The sequence below is a fragment of the Ascaphus truei genome, chromosome 19 (genome assembly GCF_040206685.1).
Source record: "Ascaphus truei isolate aAscTru1 chromosome 19, aAscTru1.hap1, whole genome shotgun sequence".
NCBI lineage: Eukaryota > Metazoa > Chordata > Amphibia > Anura > Ascaphidae > Ascaphus > Ascaphus truei.
This window is the reverse complement of record NC_134501.1, coordinates 27,215,890-27,239,680: the sequence shown is the minus strand read 5'-3', so window position 1 is coordinate 27,239,680 and position 23,791 is coordinate 27,215,890. Positions and strand designations below refer to the sequence as shown.

General features: G+C 44.8%; 1 protein-coding gene across 1 annotated transcript; it reads left to right on the top strand.

Moving 5' to 3' along the window:
- The first annotated feature begins 3,221 nt into the window (after positions 1 to 3,221).
- LOC142470097 (chymotrypsinogen A-like) lies at positions 3,222 to 20,256 on the top strand. The gene is made up of 7 exons (XM_075577033.1): positions 3,222 to 3,360; positions 7,804 to 7,907; positions 9,562 to 9,641; positions 11,609 to 11,687; positions 13,149 to 13,329; positions 15,305 to 15,438; positions 20,022 to 20,256. The coding sequence occupies exons 1-7, from the start codon at positions 3,309 to 3,311 to the stop codon at positions 20,181 to 20,183; spliced, it is 792 nt and encodes a 263-aa protein (XP_075433148.1). The 5' UTR covers positions 3,222 to 3,308; the 3' UTR covers positions 20,184 to 20,256.
- The last annotated feature ends 3,535 nt before the right edge of the window (positions 20,257 to 23,791 follow it).

Genomic DNA, 23,791 nt, shown 5'->3' with positions numbered 1-23,791 from the left:
GAGAAATTATGGCTGAGATGTAAGGAGGGGCAGAAGAGTGTAAAGCTTTAAAAGTGAGGAGGAGAATTGAATGTATGATACGGGATTTGATAGGAAGCCAAGAGAGGGATTTCAGCAGGGGAGGCGCTGAGACAGATTTAGGAAAGAGTAGAGTGATTCTGGCAGCAGCGGGTAGGATAGATTGTAGGGGAGACAGGTGAGAAGCAGGAAAGCCGGTCAGCAGGAGGTTACAGTAATCGAGACGGGAAAGAATGAGGGTCTGTGTCAGAGTTTTAGCAGTCGAGCACAGAAGAAAGGACGTATCTTTGTAATATTGCCGAGGAAAAAGCGACAGGTTTTAGAAACGTTTTGAATGTGAGAGGAGAAAGTGAGAGAGGAGTCGAGTGTGACCCCTAGGCAGCATGCTTGCGCTTCTGGGTGTATGACTGAACTTCCAACAATAATGTGGAAGGAGGTAGTGGGGCCAGGTTTGGGAGTAAGTATGAGGAGGTCTGTTTTTGCCATGTTGAGTTTAAGTCGGCGGAGGGCCATCCAGGATGATATCACAGAGAGACATTAAGAGACTTTGGTCTGTACAGCAGGTGTAAGGTCAGGAGTCGAAAAGTAAATTTGTGTGTCGTCAGCATAGAGGTGATATTGGAACCCAAAAAGATGTGACTAGGTCACCTAGAGAGAGTGTGTAAAGAGAAAAGAGGAGAGGTACCAGGATAGAGCCCTGTGGTACCCCCACAGAGAGATCGACAAAGAGGTGTTAGAGAAAGAGACACTGAAAGTACGCTGGGAGAGGTAAGAGGAGATCCAGGATAGAGCTTTGTTACGAATGACAAGAGTATGGAGTATGTGAAGGAGAAGAGGGTGGGCCACAGTATCAAATGCTGCAGAGAGGTCGAGTAGTATGAGCAGAGATATACAGTAGATATAGATTAAGATGCTAAATGAATATAACTTTGAAACTGATTGCAAAAGAGGAGAGGGGTGGGGTTAACTTTAAATAATGTGCAAGAAGCCCTAAAGCAGGGGTGAGAAACTCCAGTGTAAAAGGCCACCAGCAGGCCAGGTTTGAATCCAGGCCAGCAGGATATCCCCTGCTTCAAAGATTGAGCCACCTATGCTGCCTACAGGTACCTCTCTTTGGACTTGTGTCAAAGGTTTGTAAGAGGCCTAGCCTGCCAGCCCTCAGATAGGGATTGCTGAATGTTAGTCAGTCCCCTATATGGGGTTAGGCCAGGTTGTTATTTTCTGCTTTAACTTTGTTTTGCTGATATGAAGAAGTTGCTGGCTAAAGAAGCCTACGTTTATTTTCCCACTAAAAACGTCCCCGGCGTTTTACCCTCTGCGCATATCTCCTACTGTACACTCACATTGGTTGTTTAGCTTTAGTTTGAGGATCTCCTGTACAATCTCTTCTTCAGATGAACAATGTCATGAGCACAGTCAGCATGGGGTACTGATATAGGGGTGCACTGGGCTTCCGGATGATAAATTCTGGAGTTAAATGCCAACAATTATGGTTTTAAAGACAGTGAAGCAAATCTTACCAATAGCATTTTCAAATTAGATTTGGCTACAGGTGTTATTTAAGTAATAATCCCAGAAGAACAGGACATTACTGGCCAAGAATGCCCTGGCTGGAAGAGTTGAAGGCCAGAGGCGAAGCCGAGGGACTTTAACCCAGCCAGGGCATTATTGGCCAGTAATGCCCTGTTCTGATGGGGATTATTACTATTATAGGCTAAATGTAGACTTTTTTCAACACACACAAACTGCTGCTACACACACAACAGCACACCACAGCACCTCTACACATACACACACACACTGGAGCTCTAGACACACAACACAGCACCTCCTCTACACTCACAACACAGCACCTCTACACACACAACACAGCAGCTCTACACACACACACACACACACAACACAGCAGCTCTACACACACACACACACACACACACACAACAACGCAGCTCTACACACACAAACTCTGCTGCTACACACACATGCTACACCCATAAACACTGCTGCGAACACTGACACACACACACACACACACACACACACTGGAGCTCTATACACACACATCAGCTCTACACACACAAAAACTGCTGCTACACATACAACAGCACAACACAACACACACACACATTTCAGCCACAATAAATAATGCAGCCACTTACTAAACTTTGCACTCCCCCCAATTTCTACACACAACACAACACAGCACCTCTACACCCCCCCCCCCACACACACACACACACACAACCACACAACACAGGACCTCTACACACACAACACACACACACAACATACACTGCACCTCTACACACAACACAGCATCTCTACACACACACACACACACACAAACTGCTGCTACACACACATGCTACACCAATAAACACTGCTGCTGACACTGACACACACACACACACAGCACCTCTACACAGATATACAACAGCACAGCACACACACTGCTACTGACACACAAACTGCAGCCACAGAGAAACTGCAGACAGCCACTTACTTATTTGCTTTGCAGACTCCCGCTCCCCCGCCCTGCTCCCCCCAATTCAACTGAATCTGCTCAGAAAATCTCAGTCAATTTGGGAGGGGGAGGCGTCAAGCTGTGGCTGATACGTCCTGACCAATCCCCTGCCCTGTCTCAGAGCTGTTTCTTCAATCAGACGAATCCCTTGCCCTGTCTCAGCTGTTCTGAAAGCTGATTGGCTGTAAATAAACACATTGAAAACTACACATCCTGCTGCTTAAATTCCGGGCATTACTGATTGGTTAAAATTCCGGGCATTATCCAATCAGAGAGCAGGGTTTTCAATAATACCCTGAATTTTTACTGCTCTAGCCTATAATTAGTAATACAAATTTTAAGGAGTCTTCAATATAATATAACACCCCCATCTCCTCTCTTTGACCGAGCTTTGCTAATGATAGAGTGACATTGAATTGAGATAAGTGTATCAAGAGTTGTGGGATTTAACCTAATCTGGCACAAATTGTATTACTTTAGCATCTGCTTCGCTCCCACAACCCTTACATGGATTCCATTATTTGGTCCTACTTTGAGTTCTCATGGTATTGGCATCTTGTTACACGTTATCTATTCTCTTTACCCTGCTGCAGTGTGCTGTAAAATAGCCAGACTCTTGCTTCTGTCCAAGGTTTCTAGATAACCATGTGCCAATTTCTTATGACCCGATCCCACCCTCTGGACATATCATTATCATCGGAGACCAGTGTATATAAAAGCTTTTATAGATCTCAAAGGTTTTCGTCCGAGCAACACAGGAAGAATCATGGCTTTTCTCTGGCTCCTGGCGTTTGCTGCACTTATTGGTGCTAATTATGGTAAGTAGAATAAGCATATACTGTACATTCCTTTTCCCCCAGCATCTAATCTGAGTACTTGTTCATACCTCTTTACCTTGTGTTGTAGATGTCCATGTTTGGGTTTATGTATCAAGATAAAGGAGAGTTTCTTTTGTGTTTGAGATAAAGGTTAGTAGTAGGAACATTAATTTTATATTGGGTGAAACCATTTCTAATCTCAGTGTCACCTGTCCCTGTGAGACAAAAAAAGCAATCCTGGAACCAAAGTGCCCTAATTCCAGTGACATGTTTAAGGGATCGTCTGGGTAACTGGTACCCACATCTGACACATATACATCTTTTAATGTATTTTGGGAGGGGTTTGATTTCCTTCTTCGGCTCCCTTTGTGTATCTTTTATTTGTAAAATATTTTACCATGAAAAAATACATTGAGAGTTACCTCTCGTTTTCAAGTATGTCTTGGGCACAGAGTTATGATGACAAATAATACATGGTTACATTAAATGAACAGAGGTTATACATTCAGACATTTCATTGATAGAGATAGGCAAAACATTTTTGCGAACTTGGATCTGCCTCTTTTGTTCCACGGATTTCGCGAATCCGTCTCAAAAAGGGCGATTCGCCTTTTCCGTATTTTCTTTATCATTAACAATCTAATCTGCGGATTCTGCAATCCGTCTGACGATTATAGAATACAATCCGCGAATTCGGCAATCCGTCAGAGGATTTTAGAATAAAATTTGCTTATTCCGCAATCCGTCGGAGGATTTTAGAATACAATCTGCGGAATCTGAAATCTGTCGGATGATTTTAGAATACAATCTGCGGAATCTGAAATCCGTCGGAGGATTTTAGAATACAATCTGCGGAATCTGAAATCTGTTGGAGGATTTTTTAAGAATTGCGGATTCCACGGATTTTATTCTACAAATCTGTCAACGGATTGTATAGAATAGCGTTTTTTTAATGAATCCGCACAGGATTGAAACTAGAACAATCAGCGTACGGATTTGACAGCGCAGAACGGATTTTGAATGGAAAGCTGGCGAAATTCCGGGAAACGGATTTTAAGAGTTCCTCCCATCTCTATTCTTGGACAGTTAGAGACAGGAAAGATGAACTATGCGCCTAGACTCAAGTGATGACCAGTCTAGTTCTTTGAGCATTTCGCAGTGATGTGTGTTGTAGTTGCATTGGAGAACAAAACAGCATATTGAATTGTAGAGGGTATCAAGTTTGCTAAGGTGGGTTTGGGGTACCGAGCCATATACTATGTATCCATAGTCGATAATTTGCATTAGCATCTGCTGTGCGAAACGCTTTCTGACCAGTATTGTAGGGGGGTATTATATTGTGTATATTGTGAGGGTATTATTTGGGGGGTATTATACTGTTTGTATTGTTGGGGTATTGTATTGTTTGTATTGTGGGAAGGTATTACTGTATATTGTGTGTATAGTGAGGGTATTATTGTGGAGGTATTATATTGTGTATATTGTGTGGGGTATTGTATTGTGGGGGGTTATTGTGCGTATTGTGGGGTTTATTACATTTCCTGTATTGTGTGGGGTATTATATTGTGGGTGAGATATTGTGGTGTGGGAGTATTATTGTGGGGGGGTTGTTTGTATTGAAAGGGGTGGTAATATTGTGGGGAGTATTGTGTTGTGGGGGTATTATATTACGGGGGGACATATTGTGGTGTGGGGGTATTATTGTGGGAGGTGGGTATTGTGTGTAGTGAAGGGGGTGGTAATATTGTGGGGGGTATTGTATTGTGAGTGGTATTGTGGGGGTTATTATTGTTATGGGGTAATTAATTATTGCGGAGAATTGTGTATGTGTGTGTGTGTGTGAGAAAGGGGGAGGAAGAGTGAGAGGGGGAGGTGGGATGAGAAGTGGGGGGAAAGTGAGGGGAAGGAATAGTGAGTGAGGGGGAAAGTGAGGGGAAGGAATAGTGAGTGAGGGGGAAAGGGGGAAGAGTAAGAGACGGAGAGGGGAGAGAAATACATGCATAGCGGGGGGAATAGAGGGGGCGATCGCGAGGAGGTGTGAAAAGGGTGAGGTGGGGGGCTCGGAACTCCGCGGACAAGAGGAGGGGGGTTTTAATGCCAGTTTTTAAATGCCAGTGTTTTAAATGCCCGGGTGAGTACTCTTTCCCCTAAAATCTTTCTCCATCACTGCCCCCTCCCTCCCTGTTGTACTCCCTTACCTGCGTATAATCCCAGCGTCTTCTCTTCTCACCTTCAAGTACAATGTTAAGACTCAGAATGAAGCATTTCAATAGGGTGGGTTTGCGCCCGCTTCTCCCTACACTTACAGAGGCCCTTGCCCGCTATCAAAGCCAGCCACTGCACTTCCACCTTCCCCAACTGTCTCCCAGCATCCGTCCCACTTACACACCCCACAGGAGGCTTCTCCTGTCTGCGACATGCAGTACCTTTCCAAAGTGCGGGGGAAACAGTTTCAGGCGAGGAGAACCAAACACAACACAGACAAACACATTCTTCAAAGTGCCGTTCTCCTCTAAAACAGAGGTACAAAGCACATCTCTACTCACACGTTCATAATGCAGTTCTCCATGTAATGTGACAGCCAAGAACCGTGGAGGAACAACGTGTCAGGGCCCATATGGACCTTTCGTACAGTACCTTACATCTGTTTCAGTTTGTTAACCTGGACCATATATTGAATTCTTTGTGTGGAACATGCGCCCTGTGATTGGCCAACTCATCCCAGTCGGCTAGTGGTCCCGTGTGCGCGTGGGGGACCGGGCGCACGGCGTCATCACGTCACTGGCGTCGCGGGGACGCGACCTCCGCGCGTGCGTGCAAGTTTGGCGTGTTGGGTGCTTGAGGGCAGCCAGAGATTAGCAACATGCCTCACACATCCCAGCGACGTCACCACGCGGGTGCAGGAGACGGGCGGAGTGACGTCACGGCGGCTTTTGAGCGAAACTCAACAGCAGGTAAGGGGTTTAAAAGGTTGGGTTTTGGTGTAATTAGACACTCCTTGATAAAGTGCTTGGTGCACGAAACATGTAGGAGGGTTTGCACCTCCATTCCTCTTTTATGGATCAATAAAGAATATTTTTAATTAGCTTTTAGACCCACTCTCTTTGCTGTGCACCTTTACCTCTATGGATTTTGTTAACCTGGACCAGTTCTTGATGCAGAAAAAAGGGGAGGGTGCTCAAATTGAGACAACCAACTTATATGTGCTTCTTGGAACTGCTCCCCAACTCCTCCTTTTGACCCTCCACAAATTGCAGGATGTGTACGCTGCTCTCCCTGTTACTTTTGCTATTTGATACGCAGACCCCTGTGTTTTCAAGGAAGGGGACGTGGATTCCAAAGGGCAGGCAGTCCCCATGACTGGGGGGGCCCACGTGTTAGGGTTGGGAATGGTGATACCTTTTTTCGGAGTTTGGCTTGCTTTGAAGATGGGGTCTCTCCCATGTGGGTGCTGTAATCCGTGATTCTGCAGGAAGAGATGAGCCAGCCCCGTGGGTATGAATTGTTGGGTGGATTTAGTATTGTTGAGGCTGTAGGGTTAATGTCACAGCTTTGCAGCATGGCCTTTAGCTATAGCTAGTTGTATGGGGCAAAGTAGAGAGTGGATGCAGGTATCCAGGTGTTCTCATGAACGAAGGGCAAGATACCCGTTGGGCGTCGGGCACAGAATACCAAACGGACTGGTGCTATACATTTGAGGATGGATTGTTAGAGCCAGCAAAGCTGGGCTTTTTCCAGTTGATGTGTAATGATTAAAGCAGCAGTCCAAGCTGCCGTATATTTTTTGGGGAAAAAAACAATTTTCCCTTTAATATGCGCATCAATACAATCCACACAATGATATGTAATTAGCTAAGTTGCCGATCGATCCGTTCTTCTATCATCAAGTGGCGGAGATTCGGCTCGGGGGTTCACTAAATGGCTGTCAGTGCAGCAGAAGAGGAGCAAAGATGCAAAGTTCTGTGGGGAAGATCATGTGACCAGGCAGTCACTAGATACAATTGGTGCATTGCTAGAAAGAGGGCAGGGCTCAAAAGGGGGTGTGCCAGAGCCTGTTTCAGAAGAGGAAGGGGATGTGACTTTGTAAATAGTTGCTATAGAAGCCAAAAAAATGCTTGTTACATTATAATACATTAAAAATGCCATTCAGTTTTTTTTTTTTTTTAATGCTAGTATTTTCTCATGGTACAGAACTGATTTATTTAAATAAATAAAAAACTACACATGTAGAGTATTGCTTGGTCTGCAGCTTTATATAAAAGATGTCGCCTGTTGCACATCGGTGCCAGTGAAATTATTTTGGTTGGTGTGTGTGTGTGTGTGTGTGTGTGTGTGTGTGTGTGTGTGTGTGTGTGTGTGTGTGTGTGTGTGTGTGTGTGTGTGTGTGTGTGTGTGTGTGTGTGTGTGTGTGTGGTGTATTCACGTCTTGTGTTCTCTTCATAGGGTGCGGTGTTCCGGCCATCCAGCCTGTCCTTACCGGGTATTCCAGGATTGTGAACGGTGAGGAGGCTATTCCTGGTTCCTGGCCCTGGCAGGTTTCTCTGCAGGTGAGACCCTTTATCGTCTCTTGGGGTTGGAAGCCAAAGGTTTGGACATAGCCACCAATGTATGAAAAGTCCTAGTGACTGGAAGGGAAATTATGGCGGCCGAGTCCTCTTTTCATTGACCTGCCTTGGGATGAGGGAACTTTTCTCAGGGAGAAAGTTTACAAGAAACGACACATTTTCAGCGAAGTAACCTGAAAATACTTAGAGTTGTCCTGTACGTTCAGCAGGGTCTAATATGTCTCTTGCAAGGCCATTGGGCCTATTGTTCCAATGGTCTTTCATCCCTCCAGCACGAGAGGTTAAAATAAGCAGTGGTTCTGATCTTGAATGCAAAAGAGTTACATGCATTTTAACCCCTTCACTGCCAGAGGGGACAGCCATACGCTGTTTGGCAATTGTGCTCGTCTGCATTCCAGCGCAGCATCGCGACATAGTTCTAAAACAGCGGTCTGTATAGAGCCGCCATTTTTCTTTTTACCTTTTCGTTCTCTTTGCTGTTTTTTTTCCTTAAATCTGACACTCTATTCGGGAGATATTCGTTTACAGCAGGGGTACACAAACTGGGGGGTGCAAGCTTTTTCATGGGGGGTGCGGCGGTTGCAGAGGCCCCGCGCTCTTCCACAAGGCATTTAAATTATATGCCGGGGTGGGGGGGGCAGCATGAGGCCTCTGCAACTCCCCTTACCTTGTCTTCGGCGTCGCCACGGCAATGTGACCCCGCGGCGTCTTTTCACGCCGAGGACAAGGTAAGGAGGGGGGCGCGAGCAGAGGGGGGGGGGTGAGCAGGCAAGGGGGCACAGCAGGGAAAGCTTGCGCACCCCTGGTTTAGAGTATTACGTGTCCAGGAGGTTCAGATAAAGGCGCTCTCCTCCGAGCTGGGCGCAGGATATATGGGAGGTAGAGATTAACACAACCATGATTGTCGACACAAAAAAAAAAATCAAGAACAGGACTTGCTCAGGGACACTAACATCATATAAATTAAACTCATGTACGCTTCTGGGGGGGGGGGGGGGGTTACTTCTTTAAACCCTCTAGAGCAGAAGGGGCCAACTCAAGTCCTCAAGAGCCACCAACAGATCAGGTTTGAAGGATATCCCTGCTTCAGCACAAGTGGCTCAATCAGTTTAAGCCAGCGGTGCACAAAATGGGGGGCGCGCCCCCCCCCCTGACTGCGGGGGGCGCAGGGTTTACAGAGGCCCCGCGCGATTCCCGAAGGCACTTAAATTAGGTGCCGGGGAAGCGACGATGGCCCCTGTAAACCACACTTGCCTTGCCTCCGGCGGCTTCTTACACGCGTGGCAACGTGGCGTCAAATTATGCCATGAGGTCATGTGATGTCACGTTGCCATGGCAACGTAACATCATTACACCGCCGGAGCAAAGGTAAGGGGGGGAGGGGGGCGGAGAGAGGGGAAGAGTCGGCAAGGGGCGCAGGGAAAAAAGATTGCGCTCATCTTGGTTTAAGCCACCTGTGATGAAGCAGGGAGCCACCTGGGCTGAAGCAGGGAGCCACTCATGCTGAAGCAGGGATATCCTGAAAACCTGACCTAGAGCTCCACAATCCTTTGCTGGCCTCAAAGGGGTAAAAGAAAAGGACGTTCTATGTATGACACGCGGCACTGTAAATCCTCTGCATGTCCTTTTATTTTAGGACAGCACCGGTTTCCATTTTTGCGGCGGGTCCCTCATCAGGGAAGACTGGGTCATTACTGCTGCCCACTGCGGTGTCACGTACGTGTTCTGTGGTTATATAATCTGTACGGTAACTATTTGGCTATGTCACAGTGGGTTACGTTGCTCTGCACCTCCTCACTTCTGCTGCTCTGCTCAAGGCCATCATCTCGCTGCCCTTCCTGTCTCTACTGCTATGTCCTTCAAGGAGAAGTCCCTCCCCTAGGACCACATTGTACAAATGGCAGTGACGTGTTTGTGCTCACATCTGGGTGATTGATGCCTTTTATTTAACCGAAACTTCACACCTAAGAAGTATTCTTAAATCAATCTTGTAACCCTTTGAGTGCCCTCGTACTCCAGGGGCCCCATGACTAGATACGGGCCAACTTGCCAAAATCCGATACATGGATTTTCCATCAAAATACGATTCGCACACGGAACGCCGCATGCGGATTGGGCGCTCTCAGGTTCTTCAGAATTCGCTGTTGCATTCCCCTGATTTTTTTTTTAATTCAAATCTGTTCACATCAGTCTGGCCCCTCCCACTTCCTGTCCCCTCCACTTCCAGTTCCTACCATTTCCTGCCCTTCCCACTTCCTGTCCCTCCCAGTTCCAGTTCCTACCATTTCCTGCCCTTCCCACTTCCTCTCCCTCCCACTTCCTGTACCTCCCACTTCCTGCCCTTCCCATGTCCTGTCCCTCCCATTTTCTGTCCTTCCCACTTCATGGCCTTCCCACTTCCTGTCCTTCCTGTGTCCTGTCCCTCCCACTTCCTGCCCTTCCCATGTCCTGTCCCTGCCACTTCCTGTCCTTCCTGTGTCCTGTCCCTCCCACTTCCTGCCCTTCCCATTTCCTGTTCCTCCCACTTCATGGCCTTCCCACTTCCTGTCCCTCCTGTATCCTGTCCTGTGCTGTGTATCTACATCATTGCATGGACAGACACAGAGACTGCTTGTTACCTTCACAACTGCTCTGGGGCACGGCACTCGTGAAGACTGCTTCTGTGAGCCGTGTCCCTTTGCGCACCCCCGCCAGAGTGTCTGGTTTGGCAGGATTAACGATGCGGGGGTCCCATACAGAAGCGTAGACCCCCCTGCCGTTGCATTAATCCTCCCGGTCTGCAAACTGTACTGTTTTGGGCGCTTCGGAGGCACATTGGAGCCAGAACTTCTGGCTACATCTGTATTTGATGCAACACGGATGGTCTCATTATGTAGATTACCAGAATGTATTATTTTCCCAGTTTGGCTACTATAAATAATATTACACTCATAAATTATATTTACTCACAGTTCCAAATAGAAAAATACACAAAGTAAAATAGCAGATGAGGTTGAAAAAAGACATACGTTCATCGAGTTCAACCTACAGTACGTTACATTTAGACGGCAAATACTTTATCCTATATCCGTACTACATAGTATGTACACATAATGACTGTTTTCATTTAAATTGTATCAATTCGGCAGTCAAACAATGAACAATGCATCAGATTGTGTATATGATGCACAGGTTTGGACGACTTCTTAGGCCTCGTTCAGGGTGCAGGCTTCGGAGGGAGGGCGTGCTGCCGTGCGAGCTGCCGTGGGACACAAAGTATTCAAATTGAATACTGGTTGTCAGGGTAGCAGCTGCCCTGTCTCCGAAGCCCGGAGTTGACGCTGGCTACAGTTTCAATAAACAAAAAATTCGTTTTTTGAAGCTGCAGCAGCGTCACTGGGACCTCGGCAGCCAATGAAATCATTCTTGAGAATGATTTCAAGACTGCAGCCTCGATCCCTAACCTCAGGTCTGTAGCCCCGCCCCCTCGCTGCAACTCCTGAAAAAGTCTGCTGGGGATGAACACACATCGCCCAGCAGACTGCCGCCCTCCCTCCCGAACGCCCACCCTCCAACTCCTGCCCCTGGCACCCTGAACGAGGCCTCAGCATTACATTTTGGACGCGCAAAAAAAATTCAGTTAAGATTTTTGTACATCGGCGCTCATTGCCATGTTGTCATCCTTTCATTTTTGCCTTCTCTAGAACTTCACACCGTGTTATTTTGGGGGAATTTGATCATCGTTCACCAGCTGAGGATGTCCAGGTTAAACAAATTGCCAAGGTAAGTCAATCGGAATGCGTATTAAATAATCCTACCAGGAATCCCATTCATTTGCAGGATTAAACCTACGTAGAGTCCCCCCACCCCACCCCCTCCCCCCCAAAAAAATCAAATATTCTTTTTTTCCCCACTTTTTACTTTTTAAATAATCTTGAAGTAAGAAAAAGAATTAGAACAGGAAGCGGTCATTTTGCCACTTTGGTGATGCCATTTATGGTAAAGGAAGTTACTGTACATAGTTACATAGATACATATAGTGGATACATAGTAGCTGAGGTTAAAAAAAACATGTGTCCATCAAGTTCAGCCTATGTTAAATTTAGACGACAGATGCTTTATCCTATATCCATACGTATAGTATTTTGATCCAGAGGAAGGAAAACACAAACCCCCAGTGACACATTATTCAATGATTTCTAATAAGGGGAGAAATAAATTCCTTCCTGGCTCCAATAATGGCAATCAGATTACTCCCTGGATCAACATCCTTCCCATGTTTACTTATTTGGTGTATCCCTGTATACCTTTCCTTTCTAAAAAGATGTCCAACCTTTTTGGAGATATGTATTGTATCTGCCATCACAGTCTCCATGGGAAATGAATCACACATTGTAACTGCCCTTTCTGTAAAGAACCCTTTCCTTTGTTGCTGGTGAAATCTCCTTTCCTTCAACCTTTAAGGATACTATAATCGCGGCCATAGTTTGCAAACCCTTCGGATTTGTTTTCCTGCAGTGGTCATTCTTTGGATGATTCATTCACCAATAAACTTGCTTCTTACATCTGACACAGATTATCCGTGATGATCACAGAAATGTGATTGAAATGTGATTGATCAGAATAAGACAGACAAGGTACTGATTTAGGGAGTGATTTGATGGACCAGAAAGAGTTCTGATTGATCAAAATAAAACACAGGCAAATTATTTACCCCAAGAGTGATTTGATTCAACCGGATAACCGAGTAGCAGAGTTTTGATGCAGTTAAAACTTAACAAAGGTTGAACTTGATGGACATCTGTCATGTTGTAACCTAAACTACTTACCCATGCTAAATATTGTTAATTTCATACACAACCTTCAAAAACGCTCGTGATCTGAGGTTCTCACAATTGTATTATCTTGTCCTGTGTGCGGCTGAACAAAATATGGTTGGGCTGTATGTAGAAATGTACAAACGTTTGGCCCAAGTTCATGAACCATGCAAAATTCAGTTTTAACATTTTGCTAGTAGTTTGCCCAGTAAAAAAACAAACGTAATTCCATAGCCTGAAATAGGTTGTTCTTTTTGCAAGAGAGGAAGTCCTATTTCTGTGTCTGGATGTTGTTTGAATATAGATTTGCTGGGGAAATGTCGCTAGAACTTAGACAAAGTTCCAGCTACATTTTCAGAACTTATTCGTAGAAAAAGTTTGAGGAAACTGGTTGCCGATTTCATCTCTGACTGTATGCTTCCAATAGGTCTTTAAGAACCCCAAATACAGCCCGTTTACTATCAAGAATGACATCACTCTGATCAAACTCGCCTCTCCGGCCAGTTTCCATTCCCACGTGTCCCCTGTGTGCCTGGCTGATTCCACGGACACCTTTGCCGGTGGCTTAAGATGTGTCACCACGGGTTGGGGTCTGACAGATTCCAGTGGTAAGATGCAACAATTCCACGCACCGTACCTGGACACCAAATAACCTTTTGTAACCAATGTTTCATTTTGGGGGTAAATTTAATTACAGATTGCATTTGTTTAGGGGCTTCTTAATGGGGAAGTGTTTGTCAATCAAGTGTTTTCTTTACACTTATCATAGAATCGATGTCCTTATCAGAGCATCAATAAAGATAAGGGGAGGAGGAGAGGGGGGCTTTGCCGGTGGAAACTCTTGTTGAACACACAGGGACATCAGACAGAAGGGAGCAGCCAGAGGAAATCAAACCCCCCTCCCGAGTCTCACCCCCCCCCCTCCCGAGTCTCAGCTCAACAAGTTTACAAACTAACTTTGACATTTTTTTCTCACAATATATACCAGTCTGGTTTGGTTAAAGGCATCTATTGCCACGTGACGCTGTAAACATTTCACTGCCGCTAATTCGCTTTGGTCTTAAGAGGGATTGTCCCTTTAAACCTGGATTTCGGTCAAATAAATCGTGTGTTCCAAGAGAAAAAGAAGGGCTAGAGCGTGAAGTCAGACGCTGAAGTTGGAGAGTGGGGAGCTGAGGGGAAATATGGGGACGTCCTTCACTGAAAGGGTAGTGGATGTGTGGCACACGCTCCCAGCAGAGATGGCGGAGATAGCCGAATACCCCATGTACAGTAAAGGACCCAAAACAATTGTAGTAAACATAGAGGTGGTTCCTAAAATATGTAAATAGCCAGGGATCAGTGGTCTCTGAGGCCTTACAGCATCTTAGGAAAATGGGCGGTCCATTACTATGTAGATAATAAAAAAAAGTGCTTATGGGTAAGGTGGAAACATGTCAGCAAATGGTTAGGATTATATCGATGTATCCACTGCATAGATCAGGGATTACGACCGGCTGTCATGGTAGAATTCGGTTTTCCATCCAAAATCAAGAGAACCCCAGAAAAAAACAAAACCGACCGAAATAGATCACTAACACTGCACTTCCTTTACGAGGACTTGGCTGTACCTGCAGCAGGATGGATTCAGCTTTGGTGAAATCCGTGTAAAAAGGGGGGGGAGCTAAAAAGTGACACTACCAATTTCTAACCTACATTTTGATAAGCCATTTTTGGTAGATTTGTTTGAAGAACCATTAACAACCAATAATGGCTCCTTCTTTTAAATAGACTTAGAGTCCTCATTTTAAGGTCCAAGGGACCGGTGTATAGGCAATTTTCAACCGAAAATCCCCATTGAAGTCAATAAGAGCTTTTGGCCAAAAACGTCCGGTTCTGTCAATATCGGATTAAATCTGAAACGTAACCCTTTGCTCTTAGACGGGCCAAAACCATATTGCTGATGAAGGGGTTACACAACCTGTGTGAAATAGATACGTTTATTTATATATATATTACAAACACACAGGTTACCGCATGCACGCCTTACAATAAAGGTACCTAAATACTGGCCATGATAAAGTAATAATATGCCAGCGGTGTTCCAGGGAAGGGAGATATATGAAAACAACAACACAAAATCCCTATAGGGAGCACACAGGTGTACAGAAGGAATAATGACGTTTATTTATACTGAATTTCATTATTCCTTCAGTACACCTGTGTGCTCCCTATAGGGAATTTTTGTTGTTTATATATATATATATATATATATATATATATATATATATATATATATATATATATATATATATATATATATACAGTATGTGTATATATATATATATATATATATATATATATATATATATATATATATATATATATATATATATACGTTCACACTGGCCTCTCCCTTGATACAATATATTTTATTAGATTTTTTTTACTTTGTGGGCAATTTTGAGTTGGCGGCACATACATAAAGATGAATAAGTGCCCGTAGGTTTCAGGAATAGAAGGTACAGTAACTTGTGTTTTGAATCTTTGAGGATGACCGTTCAATGTCGCGATCGCTTCGCTGACCTTCCTTTCCTCTTGCAGCAAGTCAAACCCCCGCGAGGCTGCAGCAGGTAGCTCTTCCACTCTTGACCAACACTCAATGCCAAAACTACTGGGGAAACAAGATTGCTGATGTGATGATATGCGCAGGAGCTGATGGAGCCTCTTCCTGCATGGTGAGCTGCTATTATTCAGTAGTAATCAGTGCCAGTAGCTGTACAGGTCCCGTAGATACGTTGTGAGGTTTTAAAGCAGCAATTGTGGTGCGTGCGTGTGTGTGTACAGTATGTGTATATATATATATATATATATATATATATAACAGTAATATAGACAGCGCCCTTCACCCACTACACCCAAATTGCTGTAGCTCTGAATATATGTGGCAAGTGTTTGCACCAGGTATATTAACTAGTTGGATTAAGTTAATCAACGTATTATGGCATGAAACAAATAATTCACTTGCCTATAAATTGAATAAAAAATGAATAAAAAACAAAGAAGTATGCATACAAATATAAAACAATTTTTACACTAAATATAAAAATAAAAATATAAAAATAAAAATTGATTTGCAATGCAAATACCATAAAATGACACACATAAGTGTGTCATGGGACTAAGCTAGACCAAAAAATTGACCGTAAAATGTGGCTCATATAACCAAAATACTGAACACATATACTTATAGTATGATTGAGCCAATATGATATAAAAAGGAATACTTAAGTCCACATAAAGTCCATGATATGCAAATACAAAAGTCCAGGCTGCTTCTTCTTGGGCTCCCACAGTACCTATTAGAAAAAAGAAAAGAGAAGCGCCCGATCCTTGTGTAAAATCAGATGAACAAATTTAATAAGTCAAGACAAATGCACACTTACAATTTGTCCGATAAAATAAGGCATGTTATGGGACCAGCCCATGCACCAACTGAAGACTCCACGGTGTGTAGGTTACCACAATGGTTCCAGATCTCATGTCTGCAAAAGCCGCTATCTCCAGGAGAAAAGTTCTTTATTGAACGAGCGTTTGTTTGCAGCGTGCAGCCGCCAATCACCTCTGCTGTGGAACACCGGGACCCGGAAATCACTCAGTTCACGTCCTCACGTCTTCACGCTGGTGTCAGGAACTAGTCAGCCACCGTAGTTTCAATGCCACGTAACCCTACGCGTTTCTTCCGTCTCTGCGGATTTCATCAGGGGATCACACCGTGGAGTCTTCAGTTGGTGCATGGGCTGGTCCCATAACATGCCTTATTTTATCGGACAAATTGTAAGTGTGCATTTGTCTTGTCCATGACTTATTAAATTTGTTCATCTGATTTTACACAAGGATCAGGCGCTTCTCTTTTCTTTTTTCTAATATATATATATATATTTATATGTATGTGCGTGTATATTTGGCGGCCAATAGAAAGCTGAGACGGCATCGCAAGATGACATTGCAGCTTCTGATTGGGTGACCCCACAGCCATATTTGTTTTCCCTTGTTTTTTCTAACTGGCAAAAGTAAAAATATTTTGGCAAATCGGAAGGTTCCCGGAGCTTTGCGTGCCGCTGTTCTGCTCCCGAGGACCCTCTGGTTCTTTATTTTGGGGAGCAATTGTTGCTTTAATGGAAAAACAGTCCTTTGTAGATGAAATAAAGTGTATAGAGATTTCCGAATCTCATAGGTCTCTTTTTTATATGTATGGCACATAAAGAGAATACCTACGGTATATGGTTTTGAAATCTCTGTACGCGCCAATCTTGGTTAATATACCAAAGGGATCCATGTACAATTAAAGCTCATGTCATTGGCCATTCTGGCATGGTACAGTGCGTTATGTAGATCACAATATACAGACAGTCCTCGTTTTACAACGCTTCGCTTTACAACGCCAAAACGGCTTATCCAACGCTCTTACAACGCTTTGCAAAGTTGTTTATGTGTATATAATATATATATATTATATAATACTGGCTTCTGTACCCGGGGAATGCCTCTTTCCGCCCCCCCCCTCCAGCTGGTTCATCTTCCCCCGCTGCCGCCACATCCACCCCCCCCCCCCATCCCCCTGTTGGTACATCTCCCCCCGCTGCCGACACATCTCCCCGCCCCCCTCCCTCCCCGCTTCTGGCAGATCTCACCGCCCCCCCCCCCCTGCCCACCCACCCCCACCCCCCCTGCTGCCGGAACTTCTCCCCGTGCTGCTTTAGGCTGCGGCCACGCTGCCGCTGAGCTCGCTTATGCTTGAGAGTGATTGGCTGTCCTGCAATTTTTTTAGAGCAGAAGCGGGGGGCGTGTCATTAGCTGGATAGGGGCTTTCTCTGTGTCTGTGTGTGTGTGTGTGTGTGTGTGTGTGTGTGTGTGTGTCTGTCTCCGTGTGTCTCTGTGTGTGTGCCTGTGTGTGTCTCTTTGTGTTTGTGTGTGTCTCTGTGTCTCCATTTTCCCTCTACAACCTTCCCTCGCCTCTCTCCCCCCCCATTGCTCTCTCTCTCCCCCCATTGCTCTTTCTCTCTCTCTCCCCCCCCCCTCTCTCTCTCCCCCCCCCCATTGCTCTCTCCCACCCCCTCCCCCTCTCTTTCCCTCTCTCCTTTCTCTCCCTTACCCTCGCTCTTTCTCTATCCCCCTTCTCTCCTTTCTCCCCCTCTGTGTCCCCCCTCCCACTCCATTTCCCCCTCACTCCGCTCCCCCCTCACTCCGTTTTCTCCTCCCTCCCTCCATTTTCTCCCCCGTCACTCACTCCGTTTTCTCCCCCCTCCCTCCCTCACTCCGTTTTCTCCCCCCCTCCCTCACTCCATTTTCTCCCACCTCCCTCACTTACTCCGTTTTCTCCCCCTCCCTCACTCACTCCATTTCCTCCCCCCTTACTCACTCCATTTTCTCACCCCCTCATTCACTCTGTTTTCTCCCCCCCACTCACTCCGTTTTCTCCCCCCCACTGTTTTCTCCCCCTTCCCTCACTCACTCCGTTTTCTCCCCCCTCTCACTCCATTTTCTCACCCCTCACTCACTCTATTCCCCCTCTCTCTCCGTTTTCTCCCCCCTCACTCACTCTGTTTTCTCCCCCTCACTCACTCTATTTTCTCCCCCCTCACTCACTCCGTTTTCTCCCCCTCACTCACTCTGTTTTCTGCCCCCCACTCACTCTGTTTTCTCCCCCCCACTCACTCAGTTTTCTCCACAATCACTCTGTTTTCTCCCCCCACTCAGTCCGTTTCTCCCCCCCTCACTCACTCCATTTTCTCCCCCCCACTCACTCTGTTTTCTGCTCCCACTCTGTTTTCTCCCCCCACTCCGTATTCTCCCCCCCCCCCCACTCTCTCCGTTTTTTCCCACCCCCACTCACTCAGTTTTATCCCCCCACTCAGTTTTTTTCCCCCACTCAGTTTTCTCCCCCCCACTCCGTTTTCTCCCCCCCACTCCGTTTTCTCCCCCCCCCCACTCACTCTGTTTTCTCCCCCCCCACTCACTCCATTTTCTCCCACCCACTCACTCACTCCGTTTTCTTTCCCCCCTCACTCACTCCGTTTTCTTCCCCCTCACTCACTCCGTTTTCTTTCCCCCCTCACTCACTCTGTTTTCTTTCCCCCCCCCTCACTCACTCTGTTTTCTTCCCCCTCTCTCTCTCACGGCGCCGTGACGTTGACGCTGCTCCGCGCTGATTGGATGTTTTCAGCCGACAGTGCTCTGAAAAACAGCTTGGCTGTCGGCTGAAAAATCCAGCGCCTCAGCACGCCTGCGGACGCTCGCGTGAGCCCCCTCTAAAGAGATCCTCAAGGAGGATGCAGGGGCTCAGCACAGAGCTTCAGCATGACTCAGCGCGGCCTCCCCTGCTATGGACTCGGCATTAGTAGCCACACCCCCACGCCCCTGCTGTAAGAGATTTGCTGGACATTAGAATGTCCATAATTTGGGAGGTGAGTCACATTGGAAGCTCAAAAGAGTTGCGTTGACCTACAAATCCGCAGCAGAATGTCCAGTGAAAGTTTTTTTGTGCTACGTGGTGCCGTTTGTGAGATTTCGATGCTTCTGACATACAAACAAACGGAAAACAGAATCCAACTTAGAATTATAGTATAGATAATATTATATTATACTATATAATATATTATTATATTTTATGTTATATTATATATATACAGTAATACAGTATGTACACTATATAATGTATGTGTGTGCTGCATATCTTATTGCCTGCATAAAATATTTGGTGTATTTTAGTGTTAAAAATGCCTTCGGGAACGGAACCTTTAATTTAAACAGTGTTCCTATGGGAAAACGTGTTTCGCTTTAAGATGTTTCGCTATCCAACGCCATTTTTGAGTAACGCATTGTGTCGGATAACCGAGGACTGCCTGTACTGTCAATAGCGCCATTTAATCCTAATTGAGATGTGTGCTTTGTGTATCCCATGAAGTCCTATGTTTAGAGCAGCAATGTGGCACAACATTGATTTTGATTGTTTAACATGATTGGAAAGGGGGTGTTCTTCCATAATTGACCTCCCCGTTTCCCCAATATACATACAGTTTTACCCCTCCCAAACACCCACGTTGAACCCCGTAAACATGTCACTGCCATTAATACACGGAAGTGACTGCCCTTGTAACTCCTGTTCATTTGAAATAGTAACTCACTAAATGTTGGTACTTGATTTCCTTATTATGAAGGGTGGGTGGGTCAAGGTTTTTTTTTTGCTGTCAAATTCTACGTTAAAACAATGGTTTTTGGCCGTTTCAAACCATACTTATCATCTGTTTGTTAATCTCAGGGTGACTCTGGTGGACCTCTTGTGTGCCAGAAGAATGGAGCTTGGAACTTGGTTGGTATCGTGTCTTGGGGAAGCTCTACCTGCTCCCCATCATCTCCCGGAGTATACGCCCGCGTCACCGCTCTCAGGGACTTTGTTGACCAGATCATTGCTGCTAACTGACTTGGTATTAAACCGGCCATAAATAATGAGCGAAATGATGGGTCAGTTTAAATAAAGACATGTCCAGCATTAACTACATGACTTTCAACTACTTTTGTGCCAAGCAGAATCACCAGTGAATAAAACAAGTATGTTCCACGTGCAACTTAATCACAACCTGGGCTATGTACACATGCTATTAAGACTACACAAGTCTCTTCTTAAGATGTGCTCACGTACAACTTGATTTAATAATTCTCATGTTGTCAATTGAAAGCTATTACAGCCTTCAGCAAAGCGACATTGGACACACATGGAAAGCATAAGTATTCCGCTCTAACATTTGCCATCTACAAAGTTCATGCATAAGCTACAGTACATATTTGTATATTGGGTCAACAGAAGGTTTCATGACCTATAAAAACCTAATCAACGTGGCTACTAGGAGCCTTTTTAAAGAGTGAAAAAATAGGCACATGTAATTCCCAGATATCCATGGTCAACATTGGTATCCCACTGATACACTCTCAGTTTTGCCCTGATTTGTATGGCTTCATGCATCCAGTACTACACCATGACATAGCTACTCCCCCCGATTTAATGACTCCTTCACATCTTTATCTTGTGGTGTCTTTAGTTTGTGGCTAAGGTAATGTTCATGAATAGGTCGCGTTTATTGCACAAGCTCAAACCCGGGTTTGAATGACTATTCCGGGGCTATGAACATCAGACCTCAAGACTAGAAACGGGCAAACCCGCCCAAATCCGTTTCCCGGATTTTCTCGCATCTTCAACCCAAAATCCGTTTCATGTTGTAAAATCCACCAACGGATTGGGCCGGTTTTAATCCGCGCATATTGATCAAAAATCGCCGTTGGATACAACCCGTGGATGGATTCTGCAAACCCGTCCACGGGCTGCAGAATCCGCGGAACGTAGTGCCAATAATAATAATAATAATCATAATAATAATAATAATCATAATAATAATCATAATAATAATAATAAATCCACAAAGCAGAAGTCGTCCTTTTTCAGATTGATCCGCTGAAATCCGCGAAACAAGGGAACCGGCCGATCCGCTGCGGATCCAAATCCAACCCCAAAATTGTGCCCGTCTCTACTCAAGACGCCCCAACTGGTCAGGTTTTAATGATATCCCAGCTTCAGCACAGATGGTTCAGTCGAAGAGCCTACTTCAGCACAGGTGGCTCAATCAGTGGCTCAGAAGACTTAGTAGCCAGGGGTTAGATGGCTACATATATATCTATAACCAACACACAGAGTTGGTGCCGCAATCAGAACCACTCCCCAAATATCAAAATAAATCACTGAGCCAGATGTAGGGGTGAAAATTACCCTCTGGCGGTGCCAACAACCCAACATGATATAGAAACACAAAAAGAAAAAAAGAGGGTCTGTTGAAAGCACACAAGAAATATGTGAAAATACAAAATGGATTTTATTAGCAACACAAAACAATATTAAAATATACCTAAACACATACAAAATGAACACTGCTGATCCAAGAGATACACAATATACATGTAGAGACCCAAAATATGTAGTATGCAATATATACGTGGGTATAATAATGCAAATCCAGAGGAAAGAACATTCCCCTGGAAATGCAGCGAAGATCGGCCGATCAACAAAATAGAACAGTACAAATGACTGAATGATTACCAGCATCTACACAACACCCAAATATGAGCAGAAAAAAGAGCAAAAATAAATAATGTAATAGTTATATACCCTAAATGCTGTGCAGCCAGATGATGGCAGCTAGACCCTGGCAAATGTGATAAACCAGAGAGAGACAAATGATAAATGTCTCGGATATGCAAAAGTTGGGTCCTCCATAGATATGGAGGGTATAGCAGTGAGTCAGCAGGGAATACACGGGAGAAAACATATAAGAATGACTCCCTAATGCCAGAGCTAGATGTAACTAATATGAGCTAAGGCAGACAGCGTGTGTAGTAGCCCAAGGGCTCCGTGGAGCATAATACTGTCCAGATACTTGCTATGACGCTGCACAGGATATCCAGAGGAGAAGGGGGGTCCAAAATGAAGGTAAGTAAGAGGCAGTGTGAGTCCCCGACATCCCGCTCACTGTATACAGCAGGCAGCAGTCACGCAGCAGTCACACAGACCGGATAGAGAAGTGTCTGCAATAGAGCTCCAGTTAGAGAGTTGGTCAGCACGGGACAGCAGGAGAGTGAGTGGTATAGATACTCCGACGGCCGTTTCGCCGTACGGCTTCTTCCGGGAGCATAGTTGTAGAGCCAGTGAGCACTATTTAAAGTGCTCCATTTTCACGCCAAAAACTCCACCTCGCACATCAGCCAATCATTAAAACGATATACACTGTGACATCATCTGTTGCCAAGGCACGAGAGAAGTTTTTAGAAGGCTCTGAAACTTAAGGAGACAAGCATGAATATTCTTAACCAAAATAGGCAGAATCATAACAGAACAAGTCTCAAAAAGAAACAAGAGGTTAGAAATGAAAAATAAAAAACATATCAATGACAAAAAAGAAAAGAAAAAAGAAGAGAGAAAAAAGAAATGTAAGAACCATCAGACATGAGTAAATGATCATATAATGACACAGACAAGACTAATGGATAAGGAGAGATCAAAAAGAACAACAGAACATCTAAAAATCTAACTAGCATAAAAGCAAAAACCATGAAAGCGCACAGAATAAAAAGAAAGAATTCAAAGAAACATGGCATAGCTAAGATAGTCATTTAGCCCAGCTGGCCCAGTGATTTATTTTGATATATGGGGAGTGTCACGGTAGCTTATGACAGGCTGTAATTTACACCAAAAATATATATAAATATATATATATATACCTGGGTTTGAACTGGGACGAGACTTAGATATGATAAAATGTAATTTATTCCTTGATAAAGGTGATCACACAAAATGTACAAATAACAGCAAAATATAGGCACTTACTTAAAGATGGCAATGATGAAAACAGTCCCATCTGGACTGGCAGTCATACAGCAAAACCTGCATCATCCCAAGACATTGCATAAAGACACAGGCCTGATGACATGCAGACATGAAGACAATACATGAAGACAATGAACACATGAAGACCTTGAAGAACATGAACAACACTGGATAAGGGCTTGACCACAGATTATATACCTTTTGTGGCCCTATCCTTAACTTTAAGTACAGGTGATTGGTTTTCAATTACCTCCAGCCACTCGCTAGCCTGGGAACACATTTTAATTCATGCCCCCCTGCTTGTTGGGACATGCGCAGTAGAGCTCTGGGGTCTCATTTCTGAAGCCCCACATTTGCATCAGGAATGCCAGCCAGTCTATCCATTTGGAGTTCTGGCAGGAAAACCTTTGTTGAAAGGTGTGAAGTGGGACACTTAAAGACTGCTCTGGTTTGAGCCTCTTCCGCCCTTAGGTAAACAGGGAGGGTGACAAAACCCTTTGAACAATACTTAAGCCCTAGACAATGGGTCGCCTCTAGGGCCATCTGCTATCCTGGTATGCAAAAGAATTCCCTCTGGGTCTTTGTCCATACCTTGGGACACAGTATTAAACATAAAACATAAACGTATTAAAATATCTGGTTCCGTTGGGTCTAGCAGG